Genomic DNA, 14,119 nt, shown 5'->3' with positions numbered 1-14,119 from the left:
CTATTGGCTTTTCAAACTATATTGGGTTAAAGCACTACAGTTTTTCGCTGGTAGCTACTGGTTCTTTTTTCGCACTCAATTGTTTTCAAAAAATTTCAATTGATTTTTAAAATATGCACATTTTTTTCGATGCCTTGTCATTACTCCCAATATTGACATGTCAACAAAGTTTTGTCGGAAAATATTTCGTTAATGATTTTTTGCTTTCAATTCAGGTTTCTTTTTTGCAGTTATTGTTTAAGAGATCATTGCAAATTTGAGTTATGACCGTAATTGTTGTTTTTTAATGTGTCTCTTAATCTCAAGAATAACAAATCCCATTGCTTGAATCAGTTTTTGAACTAAATTTGTTAAGCCAGTTGCAACAGCTGATTAAATTTAAATAACCTCAGAAAATTCAATATCGATTGGGAGAGCTTACTTGAAAAACTAAACAAAAGTTGCCATAAATACATTAAAAAAACTGTAATTTAAATTACAAATTATGCGGTTGCGTGAATAAGTTGTTAAAACGAAATGTTTTTGTCGGAGAACATTATTGTAATAATAGAGTGAAGTGAAATTGTTGTTTTTTGGTTTTGCATAGTTTTAATTTTTTTTCTGTTAAACCTAATGTCAACAAAACTTAATGACGAATTGAATAATGTTTAATGGAGATTTTTTAGAATTAGGCCAAACCTGACTAAAAATAATGAAGTTAGACCATTAACTCAGAAACCTTAATTCTGTGCACTGAAGAATGGTGAGTCTCATTTTTGGCAGTTACTCTCAAAATTTTTTCTGCCACGAAACGTAACCAAAATTAGCTGAATTTACTTAATTCTGTGCCAATAAAATGGTCATATGGTGAAAATAATTTGACTAACAAGTGAAATATAACTCTTTGTAGAAAAATTCTAAATTTTGACGGGCTTCTCAGTGATACGTTTTCAAACTTTGTTCAATAGATATATCCAATTACCAAAATTGACCTAACAAAAACGTTGAGCACAAGGTGTTTGTTCCGGCCCCACATAGTGGGGGGGGGGGGGGGGCACTAAGTGGGGTCCGAACAAATACATTAAATTTCTAGAGATAATCGACAAATACGTGACCTTTAATAGACAAGTTTTTCCGTGGCATGTTTGAATCTATCGATGAGTCTAGATTTGAAAATTTTCACGTTTTAGGGAATTACGTGTTAGAAAATTTTTAATACGAAAAACACCCCATAGTTTTCTGTTCAGAAAATTTTGACCGATAGATATTTTCATAAAAGAGAGTTGTGAGTGGCATCAATAAAAAGCCGTTCCAGCGTATAACATGGAATTAAAAAGGTTTTTTTTAAATTTCGTTTTCTAGAGCGAGTTATCGTGGTTTAAGTTTTTGTGAATATTAGACCGATTTGCCTCTATTTTTATTCACATTTTCCTGAATTTTTGCCTTGAATTTCGTCATTTTTGCTTATATGCGTAAAAATTGTTAACAATAGTACTGTAGATTTTGTTTTAAAAGACAAAAGAGTATTGTTGACATTTTTATTTATTTTTTTTTGCCTAAAATATTCGCTACATAATTCAAAATTCAGCCACTTATATCAAAAACAGCCCGAAATAAGCTTCTTTAGTCAACTTTGATTAAATTTACCGGAAGTACACATACAGAAAACAACTAACAAAATCTTTGTAAACTATAAAAGGAGCTAGACCTACCTCTACTTCCATTGAGAGCATTCTGGATTTAAAATTTTTCGAAATAATGGACAAATGACTGTTCATAATGGCCGAACAGCAATAGCAAGGCTGATTTTGGTCTAATTTTGGACCGTTACAATCCAAAAACAATTCGCATTGTAATCAGTCGGCCTTTTTTTCAATTTCGATCTTTTTTATGTTAATTAAAGAAGGAACAATTCAAGTCAATGCTTGTTGTTGATAGTTTCAATTGGCTTTGTAACCAGTTCCATGTTAAGGTATCTAGTTCCTTTACTTGAAAGATTATCGTCATTTTTACTTTTAAAAATGTTTGATTGTTAAATAAACGATGGATTATTAAACTTTTCTACTATTACTGTCGTTTTTACTTTGTCCTTTTAATCGTATGAATATGCCTGGATTTTGGCAGTTCTCAATGGCTTTTTTGAAAAATTAGCTGAGTCTATGTTCTGATTTGAGTTGATGGCTGATGGATTTCATGCTTTTGAAAACAATTGTTTTCAAATAAAAAAACGTTTTTCAATTTTTGTTCCTTTTTGTCTATCTCTTACCTAGTCTCGTTTTTTACAGGTCTCATATATCAATAATGTCGCCAGAGGAAGATGCAATTGTACAATGTTTGATGTTTGAACGATTTGCATATGATCTTACTTGCTTCGACACAGGTTTTTTTTCAAAAAAAGTAACCTATTTTTTTATTTTTGTCTAATTTTGACGCTCTTTTTGTGGACGAAAGACATATTCTGATTAATTAGAGGTCTCAAGGGCTGTTTTTGGCTGAATGAAAGAAACTATGAATTATTTCATTTTGTAGCTAATGACTTTCATTTTTTTGAAAATAATTGTTCTTGAAGAATACGAAAAAATTACTTTGCACTTTTTTTCTTTTTTCTTTGTCTACTTATCATCTACTCTTATTAACGAGAACTCGCATAAAAGAATTTTGGCGTTCGATGAACGCCCAATTGAACTTATTTTGATCGGCAAAATATGCCTTTACTGCTTCGACAGCGTTTTCTCGCAAATTTTAAGTGAATTTTTGTTTGTTGGCAATATTTGTTGTTCTTTTTGTAATTGCAAAGAAAACTGAACAAAGACAGGTCTTAATGCCCTCCTATAGAAACGTATGTGATCATAAACATGTTGGATGTTTTCAATTTCCATCTAGTGGTTTTCACTTCTTTGAAACCAATTCTTTTAAAGATTTTGAGTCAACTTTTTAACTTTGCTGTTTTTCTGTTCTTTTTTGTCTAATTGTTACCGAGTTTTATTTTTGAGTGGCCTCATATCTTTTCTAGTGAACTACAAGTTGTATATCAGACGCTATTTTAACCTTGCTAAATGTTTTGTTTAAAAATCGGACATAATGTTTTGGATGTAATTAATGTTTGTTGTTATTGTTGTTAGATTTTGTTGTTCGCCTTGACTTTATTTCTTAATAAAGGCTGATTTCATCAATCTAATGTGGCATTTTTTACTCTACTGAGTCATATGCGTTAGAGGCAGTCTTTTTGTTCTTCATGCACATTTGTTTGAAAAACACTTGAATTTTTGGGGGTTTTGTATCTGTTCCTCATTTGGTAGACTTTGATGCCAAAAATGCGGATGAGCGGGGTCGGAACTTTAAGTGAAAATGCACATTACCCAGCCTCCTTGCTTTAATTGAATTTTATAAGGAGAGCCGATTCCTCCTCCCTTTTCAAAATTTCAGCTTATAAATTGAATGCAAAAAATTAATATTGAGCAAAAATAGAAAACAGCACGAAAGTATTTATCTATCGAAACTCTAATTTCTATATTTTCTATATTTGCTGATGTTTTATCTTTTTTAAACCAAAAATGTCATTGTTACAACCCAACTCTGATATTATCTAACAGAGTTTAGAGTTTAGCGGACTCGAACGAACTATCACAAGAACCGCTTCCAGTCATGCTACCTTTGCACTAAATCTCAAAAAGTCAAAGCTTTGTTAGTTTGATATACCACAAGCTGGGTTATTACATAATGATTGTGCCGCTTGAAGAATGTACTCGTTAAATAATCCAAAAGTTAATTTTTATACTGTAGGGCGGAGATTAATTTGTTAAGACAACCCATGCCCCCATCTGCATATCAGGCAGCCCGTTGGCCAAATAACCTTGATGTCACAGGCCTCGTTTTCTTTTTACGTTATCACGCCGTCCCATTTTTGCGTTCTTTTTTACGTTGTCACGTTAGAACACTTCAGCTTCGGGTGACCTTGATTTGTTCAATTTGCTTGTCCTCTATGACAAATAATGTTGCGTCTGTTTCTTATGCAGCATTCTTGGTATCAATTTTCTCTGAGGTTGTTTCGATTTAATTTGAAACTTTCGAGCAAATAAGAGTGTCAGTTTTTCTTTCTCTGTTCTTGATTCTCTACCTTTTTCTTGCTTTTCATCTATTTGAAACATAGATCAAAAATTTGTTTCTCTAATCTTCACATGCCTTTTTCTTCACAATGACATGTGCTGAAGAGTTTCTGCCTTTGATTTACCCTTAAATTTCGAGTTTTCCCTCAAACGTAATATTTTGTAGGTGGATATTTCTTGATGAGCACGGCACTGCACATTTTGTCCATTGTTTAAACCTAGGCCGGTACCTTTGAGTTGGCGTGATTGTGCGTAAATTTACTCAGCTTGCGTAAGAAGGAACAAGAAGTTGTTTTGGGGTGAACTATCATCGATTTTCCATTTCTCCTTTTTAATTAAATGTTTTTTTCTCACTCTGAATGGAAAACTGAAAATAGAAGCGTCATAAGCTCCTTATTACTTTTCATTTTTACAGATAACAAGTTTCGCTCAGATAATTTTCCTACCTCCATTTTTCGCGCGCTTTCATTGACGTATTAAGGGAAAATAAGAATATTTTTGATAAAAGGTGGTTGAATGAAGCAAAATCCCAAACCGTGTTATCTATTGGAGCCGTTTTTGATGGGTTTTCAAGCCATGCAGAGCGTTCGTGTGAAGGTGAAAAAATGATACTGTCAGTAAAAATATATATATTAAATAACAAAACAACCTTCGCTAGTGCCAACTAGCACGGTGCCAAATTTTAATATTTATGTTCTTATATTTCTTTTTTCCTCTCTTTTTAATAAAGTTGGAATATGATTAATTCAAACACCCCACCCCACCCCCATAAAGTGATAAATATACAAATTATATAATATACCTTTTGGAATGCAACATGGAAATTATCTTATTACTAAAAAGTTATTTCTTATTACTCGCTTCTTGTTTGTAATATGTTGTTTGTTGGTGCGTTTTGTATTTACACTAATGCACGTCATCGTGTAAAATACTTCCTGTACTTTTTCCACGTCTAGTCTATTTTTCCTCAATGGATGAGCGAAAAACAGTTATTAGTACTCACATACTACCTGTTGTAGTAATACTATTATTAAACCAAGACACACACACATTCTCTAGTTTAGCTTTCCCCTGTCAAAGAACCGGGCCCCCGTACTTACGCTTGTTTACGTTTGTTTGTTTCCCCCCTCCAGCGACATTTAATTATTCATGAAAACTTCCTCAAATGATGTTAGTTTAATATAGTATTCCATTGTTTGTGCGTAGTAATTACAAAATAACTATTAGCTGTTCAGCTACTTAAGATACTTGTGCCTTTTTCCTCAAAAAATTTGACTTAAATTTCCGCATGATCGAATAAATGCGTTGCTTGTCTGCTTAACTAACCTGCATAAATATAAATAAACAGAACAATACTTTCAAAGAAGCGCTCGTATTCACAGTACAAGATATTTACCTGAGGTTTTGTATATTTGCTCCACACTTGCACCGATTTTTTATAGCTGCCTTTTATTTTGTGAAGGCCCCCGTTTCCGTTTTTACCCCTATTCAGTTTGAAGTTTGTTGCATTTTAACACTTTTCATTTTTTATTTTGCAAATTATGTGGCTGTTAAAATGTTTACATCTGCAACTTTTATCAATTCAAGCATTTTTATGTTTTTTTCTGCTGATGGCTTTAGACGACAACCAACAATTTGCTGTTCAGGAGAAAATTGATTGCAAATTTTCCTGACAGGTTTCTCTAAATTCGTTTTTATTTGCAGTAGTTTCAGACTATGGTAAATCTATGCTATCATATGCACATAATTAGTTGTTTAAATTGCTAAAATACTATGGTAAAACACGTTGAAGAGAGGGTTTTATAAAAACCAATATTTTATGACGTTAAACTGCTAATTCTCGGATTCACCAAACAACTTTTACTGCTTCATAGTTTTCAATATTTTTGATTGTCTTCCGTTGCCCGCAAAAGAGCTTTCCACCATCAAACATATTTATTAAAATCATACTAAATGCCTGTTTCAAAGATTTATGATCTTAATTCAAATCTTATCAAATTGCAAATTACGTGTTAGCATTGTGGTCTGACGCATTAAAAACTTGAATTGGAAGCAGAATGGTATCGGATCAAAAAGTCCAGTTTGCGCAAAGCTCTCGATTCACAAAGCGATCAAGCCTTGGCGAGAGACGAAAATCGTCTCAAAGCCACATAAGAAGATACAGTAGAGATGCGCCTTCAACATCCCAACAAAGCTCAGTGGAACAACAGCAATCATTTATTGGAAAGTCAACCAAATTATTCGAAAGTGGTACTACTTCGCTTTTTAACAAAGCCAGACGCCAATCGATGAAAATTAGAAATTTTAGAAGAAATCAGTCATTAACTGATCAAACAAGCGGTGCAATGCCTTCAACCTCAAACGCAAGTCCAGTTCGAAATGTTACCCCAGAAGTTTCTAGAAAAACTAGCAGGGGTGCTGTCTTTGTAGAACCCTCACAAACCGAATTTGACGTTTTACCAGAACCAGTTAAGGTCACAACAGAAACAGTTGCTAATGTTGGCGAACCGACTAGCCGAACAAAATTTACATGGTCATTTCGCAGAAAACGTCACTTAGCAGCATCCTCGTCGGCTAAGTTGACCAGTCCTCAAGTTTCGGTTCATTGCTACAGCTTCCCGTCTGACTCAAATCAAATGTTAACGTCTGACGAAAATTTTATACCTTCCCCTAGTCCGAACAACCTTTCAGCCCCCAGTAGTCAAAATCGTTCTCGAAGAGTTATGCTGACAACAGGGCGGAGTTCTCAATGGTCTACCGATACTTCGGACGCCCCACCAAGCCATAATATCTCTACTGAAGATGATTGTTCGGATTTAAACCCATCACCAACAGGTATGCCCGCCCAAAACGACGAGAATTTAACCCGAAGCCAACAACTTAGGAGCATATTTTACTCGTCACGTGCTGCCGCCTTGTTCGCTTTTAATTCTGTACAAAGGAACTTAACCTCGCAATCAACTCAAGACGAATCGCCTACTCGAAAAGACGAGGATGAGGCCTCGTTGTTAAGTCCGACCACTGCCTCAACTAAACGGAATTATTCGGCTGGCGATGCATTACTTAGTATCTCGCCTACCAATAAAGAAGGCGCCTTTAAATTTTCACTGCCCGCAAGACCAAGTGTTAGTAGCCCAGCACCACGGGTTCTCGTCAGCCGGGATTCAGAAGACGGGCCTGATGGGCCTGACGAGTTTGTAGCACCCAGGAGAGGGTCACGGCCCAGGTTTTACAAAATGGCCGGTAATATTGTAGCCCAAGGAAGCGCCTCAAGTAATACTACAAGTTATGAGAGCGATAGCTTTGACTACAGCGCGAGGAGAAATACAGTATTACGTAATACAAAGTGGGATGCGGCTGTCAAAAAATTGAATGACGAACGTAAGGGAAGCTTTTCAAGCAGTCAGAACAAGGGTAAACTAGCGGGGGCGGTACCAGGTGGGGTTGAAAATTCCTCCACGGAAGCGGCACCAACTTTCGAAATAGGAGCTCCGACCTCAGGGGTTAAGAAGAAAGTAATTAAAAATCAAAATACAGGTAGCTACAACAATAGCTCCCAAGAGGAAAATAGAGGGAAGAGAAGGAACAGTAATTTAGACTCAAAGAGGAATTCAGTTAATTTTGAGAGACATAACAAAATAGTATCAGCTAACCTTTTGTCATCAGGTGCAAATAGCGGTAGTGGTGGTGGTAGTGCAATGCCCAGGAACCTAGTTCAAGCTACCACTTCAAGCGCAGCACCCAATTTGCCTTCAAGTAACATTACAAGTCAAAATTTATTGAAAACTACCTTTCATACAACCACTTCAAAACACCGTAACAAGCAACATTCAATTGCCACCGATGGCCAGTTATACCCGAGTAGTCATAGAGGAACCCAAGAAGATAAAAAGTACAGTTTGCAGGAACATTCATCAAGTAGTTTAGTATCAAAGGGCGAATCGAGCCAGCCGCCCAAAGTCAATGCGGGCAAACGGGGATCCAAACCTCGTCTACGCGAAACTTTGCTCAGTTTGAAAGAGTTGGATATTTTCAAACGAGGCGCTTTTTCGGTTGACTCGCAAAATACGAGTCCCCCCGTTGCCCGCGAGAGCGAGGAAATGAAAAGCTCGCGCGGGAACATATTGCGATCTTTGACTGCAGATTGTTCCGACGGTAATTCTGGCTCAAATATTCCCGAAGGATCTTCACAACGCCCTCAGATGACTAGAGGTCAAACTATCACCGGGTAATTCCAATTTTTGATAATAATTTTCTATTTTTTGTTGGAGGGCAAAAAATTAACCTCCACGACTTATTAATATTTGAACAGTTCTTGGCGACGAATTAATCGTTTCGGAGACGAATTGCGAGCTATTGATTATTAAACGATTTGTAATGAGTACGCTTAAGCACACTTTGCCTGTTTTTGCGCCAATTTTATTCAAATTAGTTTGCTTTTAAATTTTTTTCTATTATACTTCATTCTTCAGTGCTTAAAACACATTCAGTCAATTTAAGGAACTGGCAGAAACCGTTTTGAGGATTATTAGCAAAAGATTTTATGCATTTTTTGCCAGTTTTTTTGTACGTGCAGCATCTATTAAAGCAAAATTTGGCAGTCATTTTTTGACTAGTTTTGTTGCTTTTGAAAAAGGAAAATTAATGAAATTTTGATTTTTTCTTGTTCGTTGTCAGTTTGCGACCTGTGGGTCGGATATCAGCCGCTATGAGCAGTAACTCTTCGTCTATGGACACGAGTTCGCACCGTGATGAGTCACCAACGAGTGGCGAACAATTATCAGACAACATAATCGTCCGATCATTCCTATCAATTCTCGAAGAAGCCAGATCACGCAGTAACTCCATAAACCCGCCGACATCACCCGACACGCCTGTCAAAGTTAGTTGCCCACCTCGGGCACCGAGCCCGAATCGGTTGACAGTCGACTCGGCAGTTAACCGTTCATCATCGTCACACGAGCGAAGTTCGGGATCGCCCGGGTTGTTCCGACGAAGCAGTAGCATCGAAGGGCCCAAGAAGGGTATACAACAAACAAACGATTCCTCTCGTGAAAGTGTTAATTCAAACTTATACCGCACGCCATCCGGTGAAATTCTATTATGTTCACGTTGCCGGTGTCAAATGATAAAAGTGAATGGGAAATGGGTGGAAAAGGACTTTTCCCGGAGGCAGAGCAGTGCTGGTGGGAGTCTGATGGATTTAGAAGGTGGCCAATTGGAGTGTTCGTCTAGCAAAGAAGGCCTGAAACAGAGTTATTCTACCAATTTGCTATCATCTGCCATTGCCAATATCCTCAATATCAATTCGGTTCGAGTTATTATTTTTTTAATAAAAAAACAAGTCGGTTAACCTATATCAGTGTGTTTTCCTTTCTACTTTTATTTTTGCTTTTGCTTGATTAAAGACAGCTTCATGAGATTTATGAAGTCATGGAGAACTTCGAAAAGAGAGAAGATGAATGATTGATGAAAATTGTTGTACGGCGTTACATGCTTTAAGCGTTTGGGAAATAATTTTAAAGAAGTAAACCCAGTCAATATAAGAAATTTTCAAAAACAAATGCTCACTGGAAAAGCAGTTTCTCAAAAATGCCTACATTGAACAAGGAGGCTCGGTAATGTGCGTTTGCACATTAAGTTCCCACCCCGCTCATCTAAATATTTCACATAATTGTCTACCAAATGAGGAAGATATAAAAAATTAACATGTCAACATATCGCTGAACAAACTACTAAATGAAAAAAACAATCTACCCTAGAGGGCCTATGAGACCTGTGACTAACATAGTATGACTTCCAGAAAAGACGGCGATCAAGATCAAATAGTTACAAATATTAATTACGACCAAAATTCGTTGTCCATTTTTTGCAAACCATTAATAACTAAATAAAAATGGCATCAGATAAAGCTTATACAAAGAAGGTTAACTTGCACTTCAATAAAACAAAATATTGAACTTTTCCTCAATGCGACTCTGTAACAAGTCTACAAGAAATGAGCAAAAGGACAAAGTTTAAAGAATTTTTTTGATTGATTTTTTTTTGAAAAGAACTAATTTCGAACTGATTTGAAACATTATGCATCAAACGAAATCATTGGGAGATTATTTTTTGATACATCCATTGAGCGCAATTAAGACATTTCAGTATGCAAGATATGTCAAACGACTACAAAAAACGACAAATACAGGCAAAAAGAAAAATTTTGCATAAAAAAATTGCACAAAAAAATTTGCATTAAAACGATGTCCCAGCCAATTAAACATTAAACTGTTCACAAAAAACTTTAAAAATTATTGATTGCATTTTTTCAAGTGACATGATTTGTGAATCAAAAGACGCCATTATTATGATACTGTGAAAAGAAAACAAAAATCTACAAAAACTGTCGATTATGCAAAAGTCACGAATATTTGTTTTTCTAAAATTGGCTGTACCAAGAAAAAAGACCATCTGAGGAGAATAAAACCGTTATGAAGAGCAAGTTGAACATCAATCGGTTAATGATGTGATCCGTCTATAGAGAAGCTAAGCTACAAGTGAACAAAAATAAGATTGCAGTTCTCAAAAATCTATTTTCTTTTTCAAAAAACAAATATTTTCAAAATTCGTAGCCAACAAAAGTCTTCGACTAAAAGAGTAGATTGTTTTTCCTGCAACTAATTGGGAACTGGTTTGCGCCTATTATTAGTGAGACTAAGTCACAGGAGTGTAAAATAATATTAAATACAAGCTGAACTAAAAAATTTCCCAAACAGCTTTACGAAACCACAGTGTTGAAGCCAATAAATTTATAAAATTTTAACCGCGAGAAAATAAAATATTTATTTGCGTCTCTTTGATTATTATAAACTCTTTTTTAAAAAACGACAAAAACAAAATGACAGCAAAAAGAACAACAGAATTGAGAGGTATCCAATTTTCACAAAATTCTTCTCAAACAAATTGTCTAAGCCTTGAATACGTCAGTCAAAACGTTTCAACAACAGCAAAATTATTGTTTGGTTCAACAATACTTTCAAAAGTGCTCTAAAAAACGAAGTGGAGTTACAAAAATGATACAATATTGTAAAATACGAAAAAATACGAACGCTATGAGTTGCAGAAACATATTACTCTTTTTTTAAGAATTTAATTTGAAGGTCAATGAAAAAACTATTAGCTAATCACCGATATCGGCTATTAAGTTCAATTACGTATCTAGGTTTTGTCACAGAGAGCTTTAATTACCCAATATTTAGCATAAAACAACAACAATTAACAACAAATAGAGGGCAAAAACAAAAAATTCTACCAAATTCTACAAGAGAACGGTGTCGCAGCCCTTAAAACCATGTGTAATGAAAACAATAAATATGTTCAGTGCCATATTTTTTAATTTTCTATCCACTTACTTTGTTGTTTTTATGGATAAATTTACCCAAGAAACAAAACAACAGCAAAAATGGGCAATTATGCACAAAAATCACAAAATTTTGTATGAAAACTTGTGGTACCAAAAGCAAGAAATTCTTCTGTTAAAACAATCCGCCACAAAATTAGTTTTTATTCTATAGGGAAGAACGTTTGATCTGTATTTGCTGAGAATAAGCAAAAAGTTGAACAAAATATTATAATAAATATACCTTATAAGTTAATATAAGAAATATCAAAAGAGACATTCGGTAGCAGCCGGATGCATGGTAAGGGTTCAATTACACCTCTTGAGGAATCCATTTGGATCTCTGAGTGGTTAGGCTTAAAACTGAGACTGTAAAATGAATAGCATTTCAAGGCAAAACACAAGAATTCAGTTAAATTTCACTAAAACTCTTCCTCAAAGCTATAAAAACCGTTTGGTTCTCTGAAAACAAACTATATCTACATTCAGTCTCACGTTTGATTAATTGGAAGCTATCATTAATAGAGTGGTGAATAAAAAATTTCGTCAGGAAATAACTTTAAAAAAACAAAAGCAGATTATTTTGAAAAAAGGCAGCACCAAAATAAGAATTGAAAGTTTCTGATTCTAAGAATCCATTATAATATCAACCCTATCCCTGATTTTGTCGCGCACCCAGAAAACCGCACAATTGTTTCAAGTGTTTGCGAATTAGAACAATAGTTTAGTGAAAATAGCAATCTGAAAGTCGTCTAGATCTAATCAGGGTAGATTATAATAATTGATCTCTAAAATGTATCTTGGATTTATTGTCCAACGCTAAAGTAGTTTTGACAATTAGGGTAGAAAGAAATTATCTGTCTTGGACTGTTTTTCTGAGATCAACACCGTTCAAGTTCTGACACCGTTTAAGTTTTTTTTTGTTGACATCCCGTTCATAAAGCGTCAATTGGGATGGTTTATATTCAAATACTGTTATCTTTCCAACAAAAGAATTGACCATCGAGCATTTTTTTGGATTCAACAAGGTTGCATAATGGGAAAAAGGTTGCATAAAGGAAAATTGCATAATTTAATAAAATGTGGTCCGCTTTGATTATGATAATTTTAACTCGATTGTCAGACAATGTTAATGAATCACGATAATCACGGTCATTAATCAATATCTTTTTTAAGAAAACGTTTTCTTTATTTTGTATAAAAAGAAAGTTAAAGAAGTACAATGGGGGGAGAAGCTCAGTATCATCTATCTTTTCTACTAGCGCCCCAATCCCTATATAGCCTTATTTTAGCACCCCAAAATCGTAGTTTTGCGATTTGTGTGAACGATAATTGAATTTCAATGAAACATGAGTGCTAGGAGTATTGAAGGTATTTTTAGAATATTTTCCTAAAAAATTAAAAATTCGAGCCTTATTGTAGATGATAACACCAAATATGCGCGTTATATGCATTATTTTTTGATGCTTGCGTTATATGCATTATTTATTGTTGAAACACTTAATACTTTCAAACCATAGCTGTGCTAGCTTTTTATAAAGGCACATTGATCATATATGTTCAAGTATAAACTTATTCAATTTCAACAGTGTGCTTAAACATGTGTAATTGGGGGTTGCAAAACTAAGCGGGGGGCGCTAGCAACAAAAATCCTGAATCATAATGTCCGTTATAATAGATTAGATAACATTTTTTCTGAAATACCAAAATTGATTACGTATAAGAAATCACCTGCCACTAAACTTTGTTGTTTTTCAAAAAGGGATATTTTGTTGAAATTGCTGGGAACTGCTATGACTAAAAACTAAACCAATTTATCCCCAATATTTCGTTTTTGATTCAATTGCAGCCCAAATACAGTAGTTTCGAGTTTTCTTAGAAATTTTGACCTACGCTGCCAAAAAATTCATTGACACTTCTGTCTACACTCAAAAAGAGATGAAAAACTGCAAACTAGAAAAAAATCGGTTGCCTGTAAAATTAATTGTTTATAAGATGGTCTGTATTGGTGCTTTGAACGCCTCAATTTTCGAAATATTCTCTTCTGTGCGGGTCAAATAAATCTCTCGTGAGGCTGTTCAATTTGGTTTACGGGAATTTTGAAAAAAAACCTGGAAGTTACCAATGGAATTTTATTTCTTTGAATTTTTAAATGCGAAAACAAATAGTTAGATATGATAAGTCCAAGAGTTGTCTGATCGAATTCAAAATTTGAATTATCTTTACAAATTATTTTCTCTCAAGATATTTCTCTCAACAACATTTTTAAACTTTCTAGGGGTTGTCAATGATATCATTTGTTCTTCTTTGCGTTAAAGGTTTTGATTGAACGAACTTCAAATATAAATAATGCCTTGCCGACCCATTTTAGCTGAAGTGGAGCAAACACTGATGCTTGTATAGAAGTGTACAGCTGGTGGAAAAACGAATTGTGTTGAAAACGAGCATCAGTCAGTCTGAAATTAAAAGTTGTTTTATCTCCATTTTTTTGAAAAAATCAATTAATTTTAAATTCGGCGTTTTATGTACACTTCAAGTTTTTTTGTGAGATCTTCTACAACGCTTGATCTCTTGCGAAGTTCTAAGATCAAATTTTTTGTGCAATAGTTCTCAGAATATTAATTCCGGCAATTATGTTTCTTGAAATTTT

The 14,119-nt window shown here is 34.6% G+C and overlaps 1 protein-coding gene across 1 annotated transcript in view; it reads left to right on the top strand.

Annotated features, from left to right (window-relative positions):
• Positions 1-5,272: 5,272 nt before the first annotated feature.
• The window catches only part of LOC142341614 (uncharacterized), a 221,242-nt gene continuing 212,395 nt past the window's right edge, over positions 5,273-14,119 (top strand). Inside the window, exons 1-2 of the mRNA XM_075392701.1 lie at positions 5,273-8,313; positions 8,763-9,396. Coding sequence (XP_075248816.1) covers positions 6,143-8,313; positions 8,763-9,396 — 2,805 coding nt within the window. The 5' untranslated portion in view covers positions 5,273-6,142. The remainder of the gene's footprint in view (positions 8,314-8,762; positions 9,397-14,119) is intronic.

This window comes from Convolutriloba macropyga, chromosome 6 (genome assembly GCF_964194025.1).
Source record: "Convolutriloba macropyga chromosome 6, txConMacr16.3, whole genome shotgun sequence".
NCBI classification, from domain to species: Eukaryota; Metazoa; Xenacoelomorpha; order Acoela; family Convolutidae; genus Convolutriloba; species Convolutriloba macropyga.
Note: the sequence above shows the minus strand (reverse complement) of the source record. Positions and strands in the feature narration are given on the sequence as shown.